Source organism: Antechinus flavipes, chromosome 2 (assembly GCF_016432865.1).
Source record: "Antechinus flavipes isolate AdamAnt ecotype Samford, QLD, Australia chromosome 2, AdamAnt_v2, whole genome shotgun sequence".
Lineage (NCBI taxonomy): Eukaryota > Metazoa > Chordata > Mammalia > Dasyuromorphia > Dasyuridae > Antechinus > Antechinus flavipes.
In genome coordinates, this window is record NC_067399.1 from 138,211,954 (window position 1) to 138,237,260 (window position 25,307).

At 34.9% G+C, this 25,307-nt stretch overlaps 1 protein-coding gene across 4 annotated transcripts in view; it reads left to right on the plus strand.

Annotated features, from left to right (window-relative positions):
- Window positions 1–25,307, plus strand: part of PSD3 (pleckstrin and Sec7 domain containing 3) — a 435,130-nt gene that overhangs the window by 184,545 nt on the left and 225,278 nt on the right. The window contains exon 10 of one of the 4 annotated variants that reach the window (XM_051975649.1): window positions 1,823–5,440. The exons of the other annotated variants lie outside the window; for them this stretch is intronic. Coding sequence (XP_051831609.1) covers window positions 1,823–1,846 — 24 coding nt within the window. The 3' untranslated portion in view covers window positions 1,847–5,440. Of the gene's footprint in view, window positions 1–1,822; window positions 5,441–25,307 lie in introns of those variants that run through there. 4 annotated transcript variants of the gene reach the window in all.

The window sequence follows — 25,307 nt, forward strand, 5'->3', positions numbered from 1 at the left end:
TTTTAAAGCTTTCACTTTTATAAAAAGTGCTTTATAAAGTGCTAGGTACTAGGATGATTAAAAATAATTTGTATAATGCAGACATTCTTACACAGTCCTTTTGGAGCTTACAGTCTAATATGATTACATTACACAAGATGGCATGATAAATTCATTAGAGAGTTACAAAACAAAGCATTTGGTGAGATAGGAGGAGGAAAGCTGTTTTACTAATGAAGAGGAAGCCTTTGAAATGGAGGTAGCATTTGAGTTGAGTAAAATGCTTATAGTTTAATAGAAGGGGAGAAATATGGGGGGTGGTGGTGGTACATTTCTGATATATAGGAAACAAAATGAAAAAATTTCAGCCATAAGGGCACATTGCATTTTAAGGGAGGAGAATGGGAGAGTTATGGAATAGTCTTTAACTTAAAAAAAAAAAAAATCCCCCCAAATTCTCCACCCCATGTTCAAAACATTCTCCCAAATGTATCTCCTCTCTTGGGACTTAATTATTTTAAATAACTTATTTTATTAATTTAGTTATTTTTCTTCTTTATTATCCTCATTAGTCCCCTGCTTTTCTTGCTTAATTGTATTAGGAAAATGGCAATAATACTTTGTCATACTTGGTTTTTACAAAATCTTTAATGATTCTTTAATTGATGTAGGAAAAAATACAAATACCTTATCTTGGTCCTCAAGACCATTCACAGCCTGGCTCTGGCTTACCTCTCCAGTCATATTTTCACATCTAATTCATACCAAATTTGACTACTAGATTTTCCCTGAACTTAATATCCCATAACCCACTTCTTTATAGTAACATAAATCATCCCCCAGGCCTGAGACCTATTTCTTCCTTATCCCTCCCTGTGAGACTTCTGTTTTCTTTGAAAGCTCAGTTTAGATGCCATCTCTTTCTGAGAAAGCCTGTCTAGATTACTTCAAATGCTAATAATTCCATCTACAAATCTTTGCCCTTTCTGTTTGGCTCTTTTAAATTCTCCTCTCCTCCCCCCACTCCTAGTAGAATACAAGCTTCCTGTGGGTAGGTACTGATTAAGTTTTGCCTCTGTACCTGCCCCTAGCTCACAGACCTTATGTCTCAGCTACTTAATGCAGGTTTGCTGATTTGAATTGGTAGTCCTGATTTTCCAAAATATCTGTGTGGGGAGAGAAGCAGCAGAGTAGTGGGATGATGGATACTGGTTACTTAACTACTCATGTGGGGAAAACCAGGAGCATTTCATTATATAAAAAGTGCCTCTCCAAAATCTATGACAAAGGTAAGAGGAAATGAAAGCAACAAAGAATAAATGAAAATTAAGATATGAAGGTTCGTGGTTGAAGGTCAGCTCCCAGCTGTGTATTAATTTTCTTCTGAGATGAAATCTGAAAGCTTCAGATTTAAAGAATGAAGTATTTATTTTGCATCTGTTTTCAAGTTGTGGCAGCTACCCACTATATGCAGAGTACTATATTGTATTCTGTGGTATATTACCAGAAAAAACAAATTTGGTTGCAACCCTTTGCTTCCTGAAATCTTACTGAAGAAACCTAAAATTATGTCCATGGATCAATTTGAGAGCTTTAAAGCAAATTGTAAGCAATTTGCATGGTGCAGAAGAGAAGATGAGCCTTAAAATCTAAAACTCTTGGTTAATTAGTGCAAAGCCTGCAAGAGTAGAGGGATAGTGTTCTGGTTGCTAAGACATCTTCCTTGGGAATGGAAGGAAAGCTAAGAAGGTTGTCTTGGCCCCTTGGTTGAGGAGCCACTTTTGAGGTTATCTATTCGCTAGCCTGCCTTTAGACTGTTCTTTACAATGTTGTTCCTTGGTAGGAGCTGTTGCTGCATTTGTTTTAGTGCCTTTGATGTATTCTGGTTACTTTGAAGTCATCGTGGAGCCCCTGAAAGGAAACCTGAAAGTGTTCTTAGGTTTGGAGTCATCCATGGATCCTTGCTGCTTTTTTCCCCCTCAGAGGTGGTGAATCATCATACCTATCCCAGGTAGATGCATGTATTTGAAGCTATTGAAATGAGCATAAACAATCCTATTGAAAGCTTTGTTTGGTATTTATTTGTGCATTAATCTATGGCTCAAATGTTAAGTTTTGCTTTTCTAAATGATCATGTGTGGTGTTTGGTATTTTTGAAATCATTTTCCAACAATGCATGGGCTAGGTAATCCGTTGTTTAACATTCTTAAGCTCACTAAAACCATGATGTGCTCTGTTAAAAAGGAGTTTATCATTTGATCTCCTTAGGGTAAAAGTAATTTATTAAAGTGAAGTAGAAATTGGGAAGAAGGGGAGATGAAGTGAGGAATAAATTAAAACAAATATAAGATCCACAAGGTCAGTAAAGAAGAACAAAATATTTTAAATGAAGATGAATGCCTCTTGTCTGACAAGGGAGGGAGATAATTTTGAAATATAAAATTATGCCTTACAAATTCCCTATCTTCAAGCTCTTATATCTATGACTTTTGTGGGTAAGTATACAGGTCAATAGAAAATTACGCAGCTTTTCAACATTTTGATACTTTTTTTTTAGTGGTGGGAAAGAAAATATTAACAGGAAGGCATGTTAAATTCTGTGTGTTTAATAAAAATCATCAGACTTAACTAGGTCAGCCAGCTCATACCATAATCTCTCTGCCTATGGAGGTTTCTTGCATGCAGTCAAGTTTCCCCTTTTGATAATAATCTTTCCCAGCATGTTAGAAAATTTTCAGCCATACAAAATGCATAGATTAAGAATAATGAATCTGTTAAGTGGGAATGAGTGTAAAAATGAAAAGGGAAAGGAGGACGCAAAAGTGAAAGCCCAATAAGGTTGAGGTTGTTAATAGAATCATTTTGAGTTTGAATAGGACATGTTTAGCTAAGTAAAGATAAGCTCCTGCCTATCTGCATAGTCCATGGTAACCCAAAGTAAAATACAAAATGTCCCTTAATTGTGTTGCTCCTTTTGCATTTCTCTGCCGCCATGGGTAATGGTACTGAGAGGGAGACAGAACATTGCATGTATTTGCATGCAAGAAATTAAACAGTTTTTATGCCATTTATACATTTTGTCTTGGCTCTTAGAACTCTAAATGTGAGGTCCTTGTCCAGTAATTGAGTGGTCATCATACAGGAAGAGATGAGGTTTACCAGTCTTGATATTCTTACTGTAAGTGAAACCAGAAGAAAGAAAACATAGCCAAATGAAAGAATAGTTCCCAGTGAGAGGTTGATTCACAAGAAGGAGTCGATGAAAGAGAAGATATCAAAGGTACAGGAAAAAACTTAAGACATTATCAATACTGAAAAAAAGGCAAAGAAGAAGAATATTCAATACCTACCTCTAAGCTGCTAGGTGGTGCAGTGGGTAATGTTCTTGAGTTCAAATCTTTCTTGAGACACTGGCAGTGTGACCTTGGACAAGTCACCTAACTATCTGCCTCAGTTTCCTCATCTGTAAAATGGGGTGGAGAAGGAAATGGCATACCACTCCAATATCTTTGCCATAGAAAAAAATGATGCCACAGAGAGTTGGATGGGACTGAAAAATAACAAATTTCACCTGTGGTGTAAGACTGCAAGACTTCAAACACAGCAGTCCTTGGAATATTGAAAGAGACTCAGCCAGAGAATAGTGGTAATACAGGAGTAAAATATGTGGTGGGGGAAGAGGATAGGAAGAGAACTTGAGAAATTGAAATTTATTAAAGAGAGCTAAGAACAGGTGATGATTTAAAGCTAGATTAAGAGGAGGAAGCTCAGAATAGGCTCTAAGATTTGGAAGTGAATTGCCAGAAGAATGCTGGGAGAACTTAGGAGTTGTTTCATGATATCAGGACTGTGAATAGCAGGAAAAGTGCTGATTGGAGTATTTAACAAGTGTGGGCTAATTAGCAGCTACCTCCTGTAAGTCTCTAAGAAACAGATGGTCTGTGTACAAATAAACAAAGATTAGCTGGTGGTTAGTTTCAGCATTTTAATCAATTGGTCAATCTATAAGCATTTAGTAAGTGCCTACTATGTGTCAGCCACTGTGTTAGGCATTGCAGATATAAATACAAATAGTGAAACAAACTACTTTCAGAGAGGATTCTTTCTAGTAGGGAAGATGATAGAACTATGTACAAAATAAATTAATGGAAAGTTATTAGGGCCAGAATTGGCATTTGGGTAGATCAGGAGAGTCCTTATGAAAAAGATATTGCTTTCTGCTCAAGGATAAGAGAGATCTTATTCTTTTTCAATAGTTTTGTTACACATTTCTAAGTCTTTTCGATTTTTGTATCCTAATAGTTTGTTGAATATTATGGGTTTCTTGACTTATAAATTAAAAGGCAAAGTTAAGGTTTTTTAAAAGAAGTAAACATGTGTATGTCATATGACTTTAAGAGAAGAATTCCAAGATTGGAAAGCATCCCTAAACTGTCTTCTGAAAAATCTTTTTATGAGTACCAGAAATAATGAGCCCTGTTGCTACTTTGGTTCCTCACTGGAGAACAGAGAATATAAGGACTAGAAGGGACCATAGAACTGATAATCTAACTTGGAGACAGGAAAACTGAGTACTAGAAACTAACCCAAGTTCCCTGATTTCCAATAACATCCAGAATTCAGATTTCATATTATCTTTCTTCCATTAAAAATTTTTTCCAAATTCTGGTTATCACTTCCTTCTCATACTTGGAGGTCATACATATACCTATGAAGTAACAATAACTTTTGGCTTCTTAGTATTTCCTGTGAATTGAAAAATTATTTTCTTTTACTCCTCTCTTAACCTCTTTAATCTGAGTTTTCTTAACTACATGGCTCTTAGTAGCCTTTACATCATTGTAAGGAAATAATACAAAACACTCTGGCTATCAAATTGCTCTGACATTGTAAGATATTGAAGTTACAGTGTTTAAATTCCTTCAGCTTTTCATTATATAAAACAAAAGGAAAGTCAATTTAATAAAAAAGAAAAAATAAATTGTTTTGTTCTTAGAAAGACTAAGCTGCTGTGGCAGACTCATGTATGCAGTGAACCCTATTTATTAGAAGCTGAAATATTTGAATGAAGCTGAAAGGGCTTCAGGTATGGCACTGATTTGTCATGTAATGAGTGATATAGTGCATTTAGAATCAAGGCACCTGAGTTCAGATACTGCCTTTGTTACTACAAGTGTAATGAACTTGAATCATTTCCTTCACCTAAAAAAAAAAAAAAAAGAGTGGGGCTAGATTGTTTTTGAGGGTTTTTTTCCCTCCTATTTTCTTAATTCAAAATCCTGTGATTTTGGAGGTTTGGTGATGAAGTAGGTATAATAACAGAAAAAGGAAATAAAAGCGACAATCTTTAAAGTGGCAGGTATGTAGTTTGTTTCTACAGTAATAATAATAATAATAAATTGCTATTTATCTACCATTTTATGACTGGAAACACCATTTTTCATATGAGAAAAATTGAGGCTCAGTGAAATTGAATGATATATCCATAGTCATAGCTAGTAAATTTTGCAAGAACAATTTAAAAGCAAGCCTTTTTGATTTCAAGTCTAGCATTACATAGACTGGGTTATACTACTGCTTTTTCTTTCATTCTGTTATGCTTTCAGGTCTTATTAATCAAGGACACATTCATTGACACAGATGAGGGAGCTTGAATAGCCTGAAACCTGTGATTCCCCTCTTAGAATAATATATTTTAATGAAAAAAATAAAATACACAATATTGCAAAAGTAACCAATTATATTGACATACAATTACTGAAATATTTTTTAAAAATTCATAGACTGCTCTATATCCATGATACTATGATTGTTCTCTTGTAAATCCAGTTTATATATTTTTAAAAATTAATAAATGGTTTATCCTATGCTCTTGTTTTATGACATGACTTCATGCGTTTCTGGTATGAGCTTGTAAAGATAGGGCACTTCTGTTCCTCATTTTGTAAGAGCCCTTTTAACCTTAGAGTCTTATATAAAAAGTATTATGGCAGTCTTGACATCTTTTGGTCATATACCAAAAGTACTTCTCTAAGCAAATTTTAAATTCCTTTCTGGGTCCAAGAGAAGAGCACATACTTATATGAACATCAGAGGGTGTTCAAGTTTCAGACCAAGGAAACATTAATCTCTGTTGATTCCCACTGGTTGATGTCAGAGGACAGCATGAGGAATGGGGGAGTGGGGGGGAGAGAAAGAACATAATTCTAATGTAAAGGCTGAATAAATTTGCAGAAATATTTGATCTGTGTTTTATTCTGAGTGCATAGTTCAAAATAGGAACTCATGGGTGGTATTTAAATATAGCTATATAAAGAACATTCACTGTTGCCCAGAATAGGTGAATGATTCCTGATGAGGGGGTCAATGAAAAACTGTTAAAAATGGTATCTGTGGTATGGATAATTTTTGATGTGTTTAGGCAGCAAATTTGCTACTTTAAGTTAGCAGCTCTTTGATCATACTTAATGGCCCTCCTCCAGCAATTTTGAATATTCTGAATTAAAATTGGAAGTAGTTTTTTTTTTCTCACTCTTTTCTTTCTTTCTCTTTTTTTTTTTTGGATAAAGTAAGAAAGCTGAGTCTGATGATTTAAAAGGTCTTGTCGGGTTTGGTTGCCTGGTTGTCCTTCAGTTGAAGGACTGGAAAGAGGAAGCATGAGTATGCTTGTTGGTCATCGATTTGACCTCAGATGTAAAGTGATGGTGATTTTGAATCAGCTGAAGCTTCATCACTCATGCTCATCATATTTTTGAATTTTTTCTCAATTATAAAATTTTTAATATTAATTTTTTTTAAAAAATTGAGTTCTAAATTCTCTCCTTCCTATTCCCCTTCCCCCACTTATTGAGAAACCAAGGAATATAATCTTAATTTTATATATATATATATATGGTCATGCAAAACTTTTCCTTATTAGCCATGTTTAAAAAAAGATGTTCATTATATTTAAAGATGTATCTATAATAAAAAGTCATCTTTGAACTTTTTCAATAGAACAGATGCTGCTTAAAGCATATAAACAGATTTCTTCTCCCCTTCCCCCATCTAGAGTTGTATTTGAGTGGGGGTGGTAGTAATATTTAAGCATACTTTAATGGAATATTAACAATTCCCAGAACGATTCTATTTTTAATCTTATAATGCAGAAGCTACACAGTATTTCATATTCGAATATATCCATAGAATTTAGAAATGCATGTGATGAATTGTTTTTCCTTTTACTACTTAGCTACATCTGCCATCAACATTATTGTTCTTTCTATACCATCCTCCCTCTTGTATTTCCATATTTGCCAAATTCTTTATAATTATAGGGAAAGCAAAATGATGTAGTATCCAAGAAGGAAAACTTGTGGGGTAGCCCATTTTAATTGCTCTTCTGCTCTTGATTCAGTAGCTCTTCTTACACAACAGAATTATTCTCTTTTTCATTTTCTTCCTCTATATTATTGTCAGGATGTATATTGTGCTCTTCTTTCTCAGTGGGCCAAATGTTTGGAAATTTCAGTGACTTGTATACAAATGTCTCACAATCATTATTATAATATGTTTAGAGGATAATGATTATAGTCTTCTGATCTAGGGAGTCTAGTGGTATGTCATCAGCCAGTACAAATTTGAGGTGTCAAAATAACAAATTTAAATCTTCTATCTCATATCTGCAAAAAAACCCTTGAAGTTTACAAAGTAACTACCTATTCAGACTCTCTCAGAACTTGACATTTACGCATCCCCATTATTTTTGCATGGAATTTAGCCACCCATCCTCCTCATTTACATAGATTTTAAATTGGAGAACAGTTTAAAAGATTTGGCTGTTAAACTAAGAGTTTTGCCATTTGGAATTGACAGTTTATGTTTAAACAAAGAATAGAGTCGTTAAAAAAATTAGGTACTTTATTCATTTTTTTCTTTTTTTGAAATTTCATCTTTATTTTTTTATTATATCTTTTTATTTACAAGACATATGCATGGGTAATTTTTTCAGCATTGACCTTTGCAAAACCTTCTGTTTCAACTTTTCCTCTCCTTCCCCTTTCCTCCTCCCCTAGATGGCAGGTAGACTAATACATGTTAACTATGTTAAAGTATATGTTAAATGCAATATATGTATACATATTTATATAGTTATCTTGTTGCATAAGAAAAATCATATTCAGAAATAAGGTAAAAATAATCTGAGAAGGAAGACAAAAATGTAAGCAAACAATAACAGAAGGAGTAGAAATGCTATGTTGTGGTCCACACTCAGTTCCTGCAGTTCTCTCACTGGGTGTAGCTGGTTCTCTTCCTTATTGAACAATTGGAACTGATTTGGTTCATCTCATTGAAGAGAGCCACTTCCATCAGAATTGATCATCATATAGTATTGTTGTTGAAGTATATAATGATCTCCTGGCCCTGCTCGTTTCACTCAGCATCAGTTCATGTAAGTCTCTCCAGGCCTTTCTGAAATCATCCTGCTGGTCTTTTCTTACAGAACAATAATATTCCATAATATTCATATACCACAATTTATTCAGCCATTCTCCAATTGATGGGCATCTACTCAGTTTCCAGTTTCTGCCCACTACAGAGGACTGCCACAAACATTCTTGCACATGTGGGTCCCTTTCCCTTCTTTAAGATCTCTTTGGAATATAAGCCGAGTAGTAACACTGCTGGGTCAAAGGGTATGCACAATGTGATAACTTTTTGAGCATAATTCCAAATTGCTCTCCAGAATGGTTGGATGCATTCACAGTTCCACCAACAATGTATCACTGTCCCAATTTTCCCACATCCTCTCCAACATTCATCATTATCTTTTCCTGTCATCTTAGCCAATCTGACAGGTGTGTAGTGGTATCTCAGAGTTGTCTTAATTTGCACTTCACTGATCAATAATGATTTGGAGCATCTTTTCATATGGCTAGAAATAGTTTCCTTTTCTTCATCTGAAAATCATCTTCATATTCTTTAACCATTTATCAATTGGAGAATGGCTTGATTTCTTATAAATTAGAGTCAATTCTCTATATATTTTGGAAATGAGGCCTTTATCATAACTTTTGACTGTAAAAATATTTTCCCAGTTTATTGCTTCCCTTCTAATCTTGTCTGCATTAGTTTTGTTTGTACAAAAACTTTTTAACTTCATATAATCAAAATTATCTATTTTGTGATGAGTAATGATCTGTAGTTCTTCTTTGGTCACAAATTCCTTCCTCCTCCACAGGTCTGAGAGGTAAGCTATCCTATGTTCTTCTAATTTATTTATAATCTCATTCTTTATGCTTATGTCATGAACCCATTTTGACCTTATCTTAGACTACGGTGTTAAGTATGGGTCAATGCCTAGTTTCTGCCACACTAATTTCCAATTTTCCCAGCAGTTTTTGTCAAATAGTAAATTCTTATCCCAAAAGCTGGGGTCTTTGGGTTTGTCAAACACTAGATTATTATAGTTATTGACTATTTTGTCCTGTGAACCTAATGTATTCCACTGATCAACTAGTCTGTTTCTTAGCCAATACTAAATAGTTTTGGTGACCGCTGCTTCATAATAGAGTTTTAGATCTGGTACAGCTAGGCCACCTACATTTGATTTTTTTTTTTTTTTCATTAGTTCCCTTGAAAGTCTTGACCTTTTTCTTTATTCATTTCCATGCAGCATGACCATCTCTAATGTGAACCACTGAGGATAACTTCTGGTCAGAATAGAACAGCTTTCTTATGCATATATTTCTTGGCATGGCTATTATTAGGTCAGTGGGCTTTTCACGTAGCATCTGGACCAATATTTGCTAGAGATTTTGAAGAAGAGATTCTTGTTTTGGGAAAGCATTTGCAATACTTAGTCTCTTAGGTCTATGATTTTATTCAAAAATGTTATAGTGAGGGACATTTCCACCTTATGATGGAACAAAGAGATCTTCATTTATCACAACTGAATATGTCCATATGTTTTCTAAAACCTACCCAGAGATAAGATTTAAATTTATTTGAAGCAGGACTAGATACCCTCTTGACTTTCTTTTCCTAGTAATAATATAATCAGTTTCAGCGGTGTTTTAGTCATTGCTTAGATCTCATTTCATTCCATAGATACAAATCAAGGACAGATCTGTAGAACTTGACATTGCTTGAGAGGAATATAGAAAGTTTATGGTGGTTTCATGTTAAGGAAGATTGCTTTTCTATTAAATGAGGAAGAGTTTGCTGTATAACTTCTAGACAGTTTTTCCCATAACTACTATGACCTTGTAGTGCAATTTAAAAAACCTGTTTCTAAAATATTTTCCCCTGAATTTTAGATGCTCTGATGAAAATAAATTTATTTTATTTTAAATCAGAAGACCATGACATTTTGCCCAGTTGTTTTTTCTTCTCCCTTAAACACCTTCCTTGTGTTGAGTAGTACGATGTTTTAAGGTGGTAAGGTAACAGAACCTCAAAGATTTAATCAAACCAATTTCAGCCTATACTGATGATGTAATAGGAATATTGTTCTCAACCTTGTCAATCCAAAAATCAAAGACAAAAGAACTGTTTGTTTGGGTTTTTTTGATAGTAAATTGATATGAATTTTTTTTTTTTCATTTTCTCTCTGTTTCTGTCTCTTTGTCTCATCCTTTCAAGCCCCCTTCCCCACCTCTTATCACTGGTGCTACTCTATGATTCATCATCATTTTTTTTTTTTTCTGGATTCCATTATAAGCTATGGTGAAGAGCTTGTTATATATCATGTTTCTTTGTATTTTCAAAGGCACAGTTGTCTACAGAAATGTCAGAGCATACTTCCAGCTAGCATTTTCAATGAGTACAAAGAGCTTAACAACCCACAGATATTTTTACCAGTTTTCCATGGGAGGACACACAGGTCAAATAATGAAATGAGTACTGTTTGCTTATATTCCTTGTTAGGGACTGGAGAGAAGGCAATGACGGAGAAAATGGGGGATAAAAAGATGAAGGACAGAGTAAGAAATAGTGGCTCTGTGCTTCTGGGGATGGTTTTAATTTTGTTGTTTTACTTTTTTTTTTTTTAAAGGGCATAATCTTTTTGCTCCCACTTACCCTTCTGCCTTTTTCAAGTCTTCTCCCCTTTATTTTCTACTTTTCCTCTTTATTTTCTCACCTCACCTCCTCTTATCTTTTCTCCTTACATCATCTAAGACTCCTAGCCTTAAGAAAGCAGGAGGTTGTAAAAAGAAAAAGAACAACCAAGAAGAAGAAATAGTCCAGCTACATTTTATTGCTGCTTGAGCTTGGCTTTTTTTGTCCAGCATAATTTATTTGCTTTTTGTGGGGTGGTTTTCAGACTTCTGAGGAATGGATTCTTCTTGGGCTTGTGATTGTAATTCAGTCATGCTGCAGTTGTACCTAGGCCTCTGGCTCAGTCTTTCTGCTTTCATCTTCCCCACCCCATCTTGGCCAGACCTGCTGTTAGAACCTCTTTTATTCCCTTTTAAGACCCTCAAAGGCAATTTCTCTTTTAACTCTTAACATTCCCTCACATACTTGTCTTCATTCAAGTGTATTTGGTCATTTGGTTATTTTAAGGACCAGGTCTTAAACCAACACCAATCTCATTCTCACTGGCCACCAATAGGTTCTAGGACAAGCCCCATTTGGTCAATGTATGACACAGATTGAATGTAAATAGGTCAGAAACCCTGAGGACCTTTCCTTCCCTGATTCATTAATTTGTTCATTTATTTAGATTTTTTTTTGGGGGGGGGGGGCGGGGGAATTAGGTGAAAGAGGAGATTCTTTGCCTCAATTGCTACCTAGCCTTAATCATGAATGGATGTGGCCTTAGTCAAACAGACCTGTCCAGTCTAATGTGATTCCATGGAAGTGATATTTATAATGATTCATTGGATCCCTTAATTCTCTTGGTTCCTTTCTAGTGACTTAAACTTGTTTTCCACTAGTTGATGTCTCAGTATAGTGCTTCTTAGTACTGATTTCTTTTTGCCACTCTTTTTTTCCCCCATTCTCCCTTCCCCTCTGAGTTCCCTGAGCCCCTATTGGCTTCCTTGCCAAGTTCCTTTTTCCTACATTTTTCCATTCCCTGATCATTGGCAGAACTAATATAACAGATAGACCTGGGAACTAATGACATTTTGACCCATTTTTTGGTCCAAAAATGCTTGCTCTGTTATTGATGTCTTTCAGTTAGTGACTGTTTGAGCAAGTCCCCTAAATTTTTCCAAATTCAGATTTGCAATAGTAAAAAATACTTTAGCAGAGATTAACAATCACTTCTGTTTTCAAAATTAGGGTCATATCAAGATTTTTCTTTCCTTTATTCATCAAACATCTATTAAGCATCTCCTTTTATCATAAAGCTGTGTGTGTGTGTGTGTGTGTGTGTGTGTCTGTCTGTGTGTCTGTGTGTCTGTGTGTCTGTGTCTGTGTCTGTGTAAAGGTTAAGACTTCATGCTTATTCTTATGTTCTTTGTGCCCGAATTGGAATAGGAGAAAATGTGGAATGGTTATAAATGTATCAGAGACCTGTAAAACAAGAGATGAGGACAAATGTTAAGGAAGTTTTCACGGAGAGAAAGTGGTCTTTGAAGGATGGGTGTAGGGATTTAATAGTCAGAGAATAGAAAGGATGACATTTTAGATAGAGGAACCAGCTTGAACAGGAGTTTATAGTAATATAGACAGAGCACTTAGGAGAGGCTGATTAGACTGGACCAAGGAGTAGAATAAAGTGAGATACTTGGAAAAGGTAAAGTGGAACCAGATTGAATGTTATGTGAAGGAGCTTGATCACTATTTGGTAATAGAAGGTTTTTGCACAAAGGACTAGTATGTGGTCCTAGTATCAGATACCCTACTGTGTCTTTTTAGTTTATTACTCTCAAATTTTGAATCTACAAAGATTTCCTAAGCAGAAAATAGAGTAGCTTAAGAGAAAAAAAAATGTTGTTGTGCCATTTTTCTATTATGTCTAACTGCATGAATCCCATTGGAGTTTTCTTGGCAAAGATACTGGAGTGATTTGCCATTTCTTTCTCTAGCTCATTTAATAGATTAGGAAACTGAGGCAGATGGGGTTAAGTGATTTTCCCAGGGTCACACAACTACAAAGTGTCTGTGGCCGGATTTTCACTTAGGAAGATGTCCTAGACCTGGCGCTCTATTTACTGAGTTGCCTAGCTGCCACGTAATCTTTGTTTTCATTGTTGTTCGGTCATGATTCCCTTTTTGTTAGCCTATCTGGGGTTTTCTTGGCAAAAATACTGGAGTGCTTTGTGCCGTGTCCTTCTCCAGCTCATTTTATAGATGAGGAAACTGAGGCAAACAAGAGTTAAGTGACTTGCTCAGGGTCACACAGATATAGTGAGTGTCTGAGGCTGGGAAGATGAGTTTTCCACTTCACCACCTCATTTGATTGGGTAATATTATTTACATTTCTTTTACCACAGCTACGTTTAAAAATGATGTTTTAATTTTCAAAGAAGTCTCCTTGATGCAGTTAAATTCTCCTTTTGCCTCGAGGGCTACATTGCTTTTCCTTTTGTTTTGGTGATTATCATGTCTTTCCCTTGTGCTTGCCAAGCTCTATTTTATGTCACAATTAGACATGGTACATTCAAGCTGTTAGTGTTATATTCATGATTCCAGTAGAACCTCAAGTGAGTCCCAGAGCAAACTGTTCCACTGAGAGATCATCTCCGCAGAGGATTGGATTGGGGCATATTGAATTTTGAAGAGGCCTTCGAGCTACAAATTAGAAAAGGAGAAGCCACAGATAAAGGAAAACTAAAAACGAAAGGGAATCTATGAAAGAGTGACGGGGAAAGCCAGGTGTAATAGGTGAGATTGTGATTCATAATCCAGATTTCAACCTGATAGCTGCAGAGGCAGGCTCACTATTTTGTGGCTTCTTGCTTCTCAGTTTGTTAGCTTCCAAGCCTCTTGTAAAATTGCTTTTCTTTGTCTTTCTATCTTTACACAACCTTCAGGTTTTGCTTTTTGTTTGTATATTTCTGTTTGGTGCTTAGTAGATGCTTTAAGCTACTACATGGATTTGGTTCGCCTTTCACCTTGAGGAGAGCAGGTTCATCATTATGGAGGTTGGGGGGCTAGAGAAGAGGAGATCCTAAAAGAAATGTTCATAATTTTAGAATATTTAATCTTAACTTTTCTGCAAAAGGTCTGGCTTGGTCTGAAGAAGGATGAAACTAATTTCAAGGATAGATAAATTCCAGGTTATAAAGTGAATGTTATTGGTTCCCTCCCCTCACAATAAGTGTGTGAAAATTAATCTCTGTGTCATTTCTTTGTAACATTTTTGGTATTTTTCACTATCTTCACTGATTCCTGCTGTTACACTTTGGGGGAGAAAATGAATGTGCAAAATAGCAAAATTGTGTTTCTTGGACCCTCCTGACTTAGTTGGGAATCATTGATTTTCTTGAGCTGTGGAGGGTATAAGGTGTATATGACTACTCCCTCATTGTTTAAAGTAGGAAATTAATATTAAATGACCAAGGGCAAGTAATTGGTAATTGATGATTCTTAGACTAGAATCTGGCTCTCTTGATTATGGTCTAATTTTATTCCCCGCTTGTATCATTCCATGATGCTTTCCACATATTCTTGTTTCTTTAACAAGAGACTTCCAAGACTTTTTGTATGGCCCAAAATTTGACTGATAAGTGTAATTATATTTATATTTTACACATTATATCAGCTATTCTTAAACATATATTGGGTTGCAATTGCAAATATTACATGTATTACATATTTATTGTACACATTGTATGCTATATGTTATATATGTAATATCACCATATAACATAGATAGTACTACATTGTATATGCTTTATTGCATGTATTATATCTAAAACAGTATAATGCAATATGGTATAGTTAATATAGTTGCACATATATAATATAATAATAATAGTTAATATAATACATATATAATGCTACATTACATATACATACTATATTACACATACATGTTATATATACTATATTATATATACAGATCATATTTACTTTATATATTACATATATTTATACGTTATGCAATATTATACATATTGTATTGTATGTTATATGTGACATGGTATAGTTGATATAATTAATGCTATATTACTGCATATGCATCCTATATTACATACATATTATATTTATGCCATATTATGCATACAGAGCTCATTTATTTTATATTACATATGTTCTATAATAGGCATATTATATTGCATGTTATATGTAACAGCATAATAAACACAAAGTGATATATACACTAGTTAATTTATATATTTAATATGCACATTCTATATTGCATATACATACATATTGCAAACACATTGTATGTTATATTACATATAATACATAACTTATATGTATATTTTGTCTTTTTTATGCCAGTAAAATTATACTTAGATTAAAAAAGAGAAAACAGATTAATTAAATGTGATAAAACCATTTTTATTCAATCTCATGACAAGCATCATTAGAAAAGGCAGGTGGTAAGCTTTTTTGGTTCCTTAGTTCAGCAGTTCTCAAAATAATAGTTTTCAGGCTCCTGGGGGTCTCAAAGACCCTTTTAGGAAATCCATGAAGTCAAAACTATTTTCATAATAATATAAAAATATTATTTGCTTGTTAAGATACTCCCTCCTTTTCTAAATAGATATCTGTGTAAGTCTGGGTTGTCTACATATATTTCAAAACATCACAACAGATTGAATGCAGAAGCAACTATGAGACATCCAGCTGTCTTCCATTAAAGCCAGACATTTACAAAATTTGTAGACAGTGCCATCCTTCTTACTAATTTAAAAAAAAGTTGAATAATAATGGTTATTTTTCATTAAATATGTTAACATTTAATGGGTTCATTATTTTCTCAAAATGAATTAATAACTTTTAAATTTAGCAATCTTTTTTTAACATGGTAAATAAATATCAATAGTTTTGATTCACATAAAATCTGTTTGGGGGCTCATTTTTTTAAGAGTGTAAAAAAGCCCTCCCCCCAAAAGTTTCAGAACTTTACTAGATTTAGATAGATGCTTTCAAGTACCTTATATGGTTCCTGTTTGTGAAGAAAACATGATCTGAGGATTTTTTAGCTTCATCAGAAGAATTATTACATATTACAAATGATATATTTTTAAAAAGCATTCAATGAAAAGAGTTCTTATTTTGTTTTCAGACCAATTTCTGAGTCCTATTAGGAGTTCATTTTAGAGTTCATTCAGTAATACACATTTGTTCTTTTTCAGATTTTCCCAACTTTTTGTTTCTATAAATAATTCATGGTCTTTCAGCAGTTGAATTCTACAACTGATAATTAAATATACTTACACCCATTTTTATTTTTATAATAGCCAGTTTTCTCTTTTCTGAGAATTTATTTATTCCCTAAAGTCATTACATTGTGGCTGATTCAGATACATCTTTATTGTCCTTATTGCTACAAATAGTTCTTTTAATGTTTTCAGTTTTTTCTCCCCCCACTCTCCCCTCTTTTTTTTTCCCTTTGGGATGTTCATCTTTAAATTTATTACTATCCAGATTATCTATTTTTACTTTCCAGAGTGATTTTTGTGCTTTCCATATGATTTTTAAGTTAACCAGTAAAATATGCCCCATACTTGTTAAACTGTACAATAAGTGTTTTAAGAATGTCCGTGATGCATTAGTGTTTAGCATCCTTAAAAGGAAAATCATCAGTGGGTACATTCTGTGTTATAAATGTATTAAGGAGGCATAATTATAGAAAAATGATTTGATACTTTTTATAGAATGCTTTTTTCTCCTCTTCTACTGTGTGGGGGTTTCCTGTTGTTGAGTGTGGTTTGACTTTATCTGCCTTTTTAGCTATCTAAGAATTAGTCTTAAAATAGCCCTGTAAGAAAAAACAAACAAACAGTGTGACCCCCCTCCCCTCCACCTTCCCCTCCCGAGAGATAGTCAGCTATTAAGATGTTTTCTTTGAGAGGAAGTATGGTACAGTGAAAAGAGATCACTGTGTTTGGAGTATTAATATATCTGGGTTTAGGTTTCAACTCTACTTCCTCATGATTTCTATTACTTTCATTCTAACTTTCTGGACCTCAGTTTCCTCACCTGCAAAATGAAGATTAAATGAATTTACATTCTTTCAATTTCTTTACTCTTTCCTTAGCTTTGATCTTAGGTGGTCATCTGGGAGTCAAGCTCAGAAAACATGAGAATATCACCTTATAGATTTCTCATTTTATCTTAGGGAGGGGGTTAATATAACTGTTTGGGAAGTATATGACAAATTTATCTTCCTTTTCATCTTTGATAAGATTTAACATTTAACAGAATTTGCTTTCAGCTCATGCAAAATAACTAGACATAATAGGTTCCCATGGACAGATTATAAATGAATAGATTTAAATATTGTGTAGACCAAGCCCCATTTTCCTAAAAATATAATGCTGTTAAAGGGATTCTATCATATTTGCCTTCCTAATCTGTCCAAATTAGAGATTTTTTTTTCATTGTTAGTATAGCCAGAGGCTTTACTTAGCATTTATTTAATGACAGAAAACCATGATTTTATATATTTTGAGAGTATAAGGCAGTTTACTACTATCCTCCATTAAATTTTACTCTAGTGCCAAAGGCATGAAAATGACCCTGATTTTTATTATAAAGGTTATGCCAGTTGATGTATATTTGTGTACTCTATTATGTAAATATATATGTGTAATATAAATATATGATATATTGTAATCATATATAATATAAATGTATATATATGTATATATACATACACATATATAAACATATAGATGAATATATTATGTAAACATAAATATAGATTATATAAATGTATTATTTGAATATATTTTATTATATAATATAATAGAAAACACATTATTACATATAAATATTTTACTTACACACACACACACACACACACACACACACACACACGCTTTATTTAGGAAGGCTAATCCACTTTAGGTATGGTTCAGTTCACAGGCTATGTGACTTTGTTGCTGAGGACCAGAAAAGCTTGGTTATAGAAATACTCATCTCCAGAAGGTTAGCAACCAAATGAACATGATGACTATTTCCTTAGTTACACAGGAGTTATGATAGTGCATCAGTGGAATAGGGAGTAAACTAATGAAATCATGGCTTTTAAAATATGAAAGTTATTTGTAGATATGCACAATAAGTGTTCTAGACTTCAAATAATTTTCTCAGTTTAGAATTTTGCATCACTTTCCATTATTTTAATGAATGTTTCTGTTAGTTCTCCTTCTCCCCCCCCTCCTTTCAGGTGCCAAGCTTGTGTACTCTGGGTAATGACCTGATTGTTGTGTGCTACAGAAGTCACACTATAGGGTAAAATAAATGAAAGGAAATTTAAAAGGAAAAATACACACACACACACACACACACACACACACACACACACACACCCCTACCTTTTAAGCCAGGTATTGCCCCTCATTCCTTGAGGAGCATGTGGATGCTCTAAGACCATTTCACTGCACAGCAAATAATATAGGACTTGATAGTCTGAGGAATTCATCCTGAAGATTGGTGTTCATCATGAATCTGTTTTTAGAGGGTATTCTGGCCATATGTACATGCATAGTTTTTCATATTTCATTTGCCCACAGGAAAGATTTTCCCTAATCCAAACAATCCACTTTATCTAACATTGAGGTTGAATATTTGTGTGGGTCTGAACTAGTCACTTCTATCAAGATTTCCAGCTTTAGGAAAAGGAAAAAAAGAGCCATCTTTCATAGGAGAAGGCTGTTTTTTCCCTTTTCCACTAGAGGTCTTCTGCCTTCAATAATGTTATCATCGCATATGGGCACTGACATTTTTGTGTGTCTAGGAAAGCTATTTAATGTTGATGCTTTTCTTTCTGAGCTTTTCATTTCAACTTCAGAAATGACATGGTAGAAAATCAGCATGAGAAATTGCTACCTCCATGTCTTATTGTTGATTTTTAATCTTTGATATACCAGGCTGAAAAAATATCCGCATTTAACTCTGACAGAGACCTATAAAATAATCACAACTCACAGTTGTGCCTTGCACATAGTAGGCAGAATTAATAAATAGGTGCTCAATAAATAAAGGGAAACGAGGAAAGCAAACCCATTGACTGACTAACGTTTCAAAGCACTGAATACTCAAGTATTCAGGGTGCTTTTTCAGCCATAACTCTATGAGGCGGGTAAGTTTAAATATTATTATCTTCATTTTACAGGGGAGAAAACTGAACCTCCTAGTTTAAATGCTAGTCTATAACCACATAGCAACAGCTGGGACTCTCATCCAGATTTTCTCATTCTGAGACCATGGATACCTCTTTTAGTGTAGGGAACAATCCAGCTAAGAAGTGACAATAACTTAGATTATCACTGGTCCTCATAAATCATAAAGTCAAGGCCCTCCCAGATCCTTGTTTCTCTCCTCTGAATGTTAATTAACGTCCTTCTTTAAAATGTTTACATGGTACTCAGAATTAAACACAGGACTCCAGATGATTTCTGACAAGAGCAGAGCAAAATGGGATTATCTGATACCTCCTTATTCTTGGAAACTGTGCCCCTCCTAGGACCATGGAGGTTTCCTTTAGTTACTGTTAACTCTGTGTTTGTAGTCCAGTTAAAACTCCAGATCTTTCTCAGAATAACTGCTGGCTATTCACATTTCCCCCCTTAAATATAATCCTTTACATTTGTTTCTGTTGGATTTTATCATATTAGTTTTAATCCAAGGCTCTGAGAGCCTTTTGGAATTCTTTTATATCCTAAATGTTTTTTGGGATCTTATCTCCTTAATTTTTTTTTTTGTTTGTTATTATACCTTTTTATTTACAAGATATATGCATGGGTAATTTTTCAGCATTGACCCTTGTAAAACCTTCTGTTCTAACTTTTCCCCTCCTTCCCCCCATCCTCTCCCCTACATGGCAGATAGAACAGTATATGTTAAATATGTTAAAGTATATGTTAAACACAATATATGCATATGTTTTCTGCACAAGAAAAATTGGAGTTAGAAATAAGGTAAAAATAACCTGAGAAGGAAATCGAAAATGCAGGTGGACAAAAACAGAAGGAGTGGAAATGCTGTGTTGTGGTTCACACTGATTTCCCAGAGTTCTTTCGCTGGGTGTAGCTGGTTCTCTTTATTTTTGAACAAATGGAACTAATTTGGTTCATCTTGTTGAAGAGAACCATGTCCATCAGAATTGATCATCATATAGTATTGTTGTTGAAGTATACAATAATCTCGTTCTGCTCATTTCACTCAGCATCAGTTCATGTAAGTCACTCCAGGCCTTTCTGAAATCCTCCTCCTGGTCATTTCTTACAGAACAATAATATTCCATAATATTCATATACCACAGTTTACCCAGCCATTCTCCAATTGATGTTATCCCCTTATCCTTAAATGTCAGTGTGCCCAGAAGAGACTAAAGTTAATTCTGGAAGCTGTTTTGAGCCATGAGAATATTTTTGCTGGATCTCCACCACATCCACCCTGTTGTTTCTGCTGCAGCCTCCTGGATCTAGTCTTAGGAGCGAGCTAGATGGCATGATGAACGAGGAGCTGAGTTCAAATGTGGCCTCAGACACTTAATATTTATTAACTTACTGCTTGTGTGATCTTGGGCAAGTCACATAACCCCAATTGCCTTGTAAAACAAAAACAAAACAACCAATTTTTTTTTTTAAAGAAGGAATTCTTATCTAGAGAAAAAATACTTGATCCTAGCCATCCTTTATTTCCCTGAATTAGTTTCCTGCACAATATAATGATATTAGTATTACCTGAATCCTTCTGGATGATTTTCTCTTATCCTTGGATAGGTTTTTTGTTCAGATTGTTCTATTCCTTTGCTTTAGATCATCCAATCTGCTAATTGATTAGCTTGCCAGGCATTTTGATAGCACTTTGCTGCATTTTTCCAACACTTTTTTTTTTATCTTTCAGGTATTGGTATTTTCTTTGGCGAGGCTAGAAGCTGGTTAGGGAATGGATACCCCAGGGTTGTCCCAAGTGAACCTTGGTCAAGGTGGGAAGTGAGCCTTTCTGTGACCTAAGGCGAAACTGTCAGGCTTGGCACAGGATACCTGCGGCAGGCAGTTCTCCAGGAGAGCAGAGGCATAGCATCCTGCTTGGGCTCAGGCTTCCTCCCCTGTGGGCATCGGCTTCAGAAAGAACCAATAAGCTAGGGAACTAGAAGAGTTTTAGCTTAGCAACTAAGTGCAAACGTTTGCAGATATGATAAGCTCTAGAGGAGAGGGCAGAAGGTATGGCTAAACATAGTGAGTTGTTGGGCTGATGCTGACTAGTCGTTATGAGGAAAGTTTTCCGGACTTTACCGAGAAGCACCGATTCCCTATAAAGTGTAAGAGACCTGTGGCACCCTATAGAGTATCTGCTTTCCTGCTACCAGATCACACTGCAGGAATGGCTGTAGTAATAATAATGATCATCATCATTACTGACATTTACATAATGTCTTAAAGTTTTCAAAGAAATTCTATTTACCTTATCTTATTTATTTCTCATAACAATGCTTTGGGATTATTATTATTCCCTTTTCTAAGACTCAGACTCAGTGATCTATCCAAGGTCACATTGCTGGTAAATCTTCAGAAATGGGGATCTGAACTTGGTCTAAGCCAAGTATTCTGAGTAGTTCAGCAACAGTGCCTCTCATTGGATCTTCATATTTATGTTCAGTTTGAGCTCAATGTCATTAAATGGGGCTGGTTGATGAACCCTGAGTCACATCCGCGAGGTGATCCCAAGAGTAAACTAGACTGCTAAGGTGCATGCATGTGACAGCTTGGGGAAGAAGGGAGGAAGAAAGAGAAAGACACACAGAGAAAAAATTCTAGGAAATGCAGATGGAAGATGCTGTAAAAGTCCTTCTGCTAGATTGTTATTGTTTTACAGGAACATTTCAAGAACTTTTTTTTTTTTTTTTGAGTTTTCTGGTGACCTTGGAACCATTTTGCAGAGTAAGGTTTTTAATTTCTTGAGTAGAATGACTGTTTGTTTTGATATCCTTGTGTCTGTATCTATCAGCAATTTCCTTGGGAGGCCACAAGATAAGTAGTTTTCTCATTATGTGCTCAGTTTTTTTTTTTTTTAAACTTTAATTAAAGAATCATCTTTTCTGCTGTTGTTATTCTAACTGACTTTGGCCTTCTTTAAGCACCCCATAATAAACAATTGATTGAAACAAATTAACAGGATTCAATTTGGTCCTGTGCCACAGTTTCAGATGTCAAATAGAGAAAGAAGGCAAGCTTGGTAGAGCTGGAATGTCCTTCCCAGTCAGTGCAGTGGAAATCAGCCAAGCTTACCATGATTTGCTCCATACTTCCTCTTGGTTACTTTGTGGATTCAGTAGCTCATTTGCCAGTGCTAAGTGGAGAGAGGGACCTTGGAACTCTGATTGTGAAGTATGGATAAGTATTTGACATTCACTTGAAGGAACAAATGCTAAGCAAAACTTATTTTAAAACTTTTTCAAAATGATTTTCTTGGGGATGAATGTGAATGTGTATATGTTTCTTGGGATGGGGGGGAAGCGGGGATTAAGTAATGGTTAGAGAAAATGAAAAGTCTCTTTTCACTTAAAAGTAATTATTATTTCCTTTTTTCCAGAGGTGGGTTGCATACATAGTTCCTTACCTTGTTTCCTAACCCAGTTAGTCATTAAATATTTTTAAAGCAACTAGTATATGTGAAGTACTATGCTAAATAAAATTTAGCTTTCAGGGTTTTATATTTTTAAATTTCACCTCCTCTATGAAATTCAATCCAATTCAAGAATTATTTTGACTATGAATGTGCAAGTTACCATGCTGGGCTAAACAGACTTTGTCCTCAAGGAGTTTCTGTTTTTGGGGAGATGTAACATGTACTCTAAAGTAAATAAATACAAAGCAAGAACAGCATTTTTAATAGAGTGAGCCATTGATTAGAAAAGGATCAAGAAAGGCCTCGCTCAGCCAGCAAACATTGACTAAACACTTACATGTGCAAGACAAGGTTTACTATCTGGGCATATAAATACAAATAATTAAACAGTTCTTGCTTTAAAAAGAGGGACAGTCAAGCAGCAGCTAGGTGGTGCAGTGGATAGAGCTCCAGCTCTATCAGGAGGAGCTGAGTTCAAATCTAGTCTCAGACATTTAACACTTCCTGGCTGTGTGACCCTGGGCAAGTCACTTAACCCCAATTGCATCAGGAAAAAACAAACAAACAAATAAAAGGAGAGACAGCCAGGTGGCACAGTAGATAGAGTTCTGGGAATACTCATCTTCTTGAGTTCAAATGTGATGTCAGACACACACATTAGCTCGTGTGACTCTGGTAACGACATTAACCCCTGTTTGCCTCAGTTCATCATCTATAAAATAAGACAAACCACCCCAGTGTATTTGCCAAGAAAACTCCAAATGGAGTTCTCCAACTGCCCTATAGGATTTTACCCTAGGACTCTAGATAGAACATTTTCCAAACTGTAATATATCATTCCTTCATCCCATCTGTTCTTTCTCTTGACTCTAGGATTTCTCTCAGAGGGGATAGCATCATTCTTTCTCCCATGTTTGGGGTTTGGGAGTTATCTTTGACTTTTTTCTCTCCCTTATTTCCCATATTCCATGATCAATTTTTGCTTATTCCATTTAAAAAACATTCCATTATCTTCTTTTAATAAATTTCTATTGATCTATTTTGTTTCTCTTCCAACACCTAGCATAGCATAATGCTTATATCCAGTAAACACGTAAAAAATGTTTGATGAGTTGAACTGATTTATGGGTACCTCAATTAGGCCATCTAAAGGGAGAGAAGTTGTCATCAGGAAATAGAAGTCCAGAATGGAAATAATTTCTGAACTCTCATTTCTTGTGTTTGCTGTGTGGTTATAGAATGTTTGTAATTCTTAGGACAGTATGGTTGCAGAGTTCCATTCCACAGAAAGAATCTCTCAAACAAGAAATGGTATATTTAGGAAAAAGCTTGGCACTCTCCTTATAATTAGACAAAGTAATACTCTCATTAGTGTATTTACTATTTCAGAAAGTCAAGAACTGTCAGGATTTCCAGATGATTACCTTATTTTAGAAAAGGGGTGGAGATTTTGGAACCTTAATATGTCTTTTTTTCTAATCCCTGTAGAATATATCTCATGCTGTTTTAATGAAAGGAAATAAACAAGCATGATAAGTAATATGAGCTGTTTGTATGGGAGAATAACATGGTTTAATTCATTGTAACTTCCATAATTAGAACAATGGCGGCATTAGTTAGAGCACCTCAGGAGAAAGATGTGACATTAGCTTTCTGTTCTGTGTACCTGCGGGTTAATGATATAGGTATGTATGGAGAGTGGGGGAGGGGTGGGTGAATATGGATATGTTTGAAAAGTAATGCAATGTAATGTATAGAGTCCTAGACTAGGAGTCAGGAAGACCTGAGTTCAAATCCCAATTACCAATTGCTGATCTCACTTTTTTCCATCAGTAAAATGGGAATAATAACATATGTATTTTGCTGTATTGGTATAAAGTTTAGCTATGAAACATTGAATGCAAAATGCTTTGTGGACCTTGAGGAATATCTAAATGCCAAGTTATCACCATTCCAATCATCTCACAATGTGTAGAATGCTATTTGTATTTTTTTGTATGATGGCCTCATTTTATTTATGGCTCAGGGTCAGTGCTGGCTGACATTAGGAAGTGAATCTTTGTTGGGTGGTAAAGATGTATTTTTTATTAATAATAGTATTACTAAAACTTGTCCAAGTTAAATCCCTGGCTTTCTTTTGAAAGTAGAGTCCTGTGAAGTCCTGGGTGCTTTGTACTATTTCTATAGTTATTCTTCTGGGATTTCTGCATGTATTGGCACATTTTCAGGAGTTTCCCCCCTGCTGTTTAAAAACTAGTTACCATTGCTTTATCTAAAGCAATCATAACAAAGTGATATTTGAAGTCATTTGGTCGGGAGGAATAAGGCCACGTAGAGCCATGTTTTAATAATCTTCCCTTATCTAGCATCCTTGAGTGTATATATAAATGTAGAACCAGCTATAGACTCATGAAAGCTCACCTCCAGGAACACAAAATATTTACCTAATGAGAACTGTCATACATGAAAGGAATCAGCAAACCAAATAGGAGAAGGAAGAAGCAGGAAATCAGACTCATCTTTACAAAAAAGAGCAGCAGAGGAGATGTCTGAGCTGAAAAGTTCAAGGACCTTAAAAGAATCATCCATCAGAGGAGGCCAATTCAATATCTTGGTATGCTAAAACAAAGTGGAAT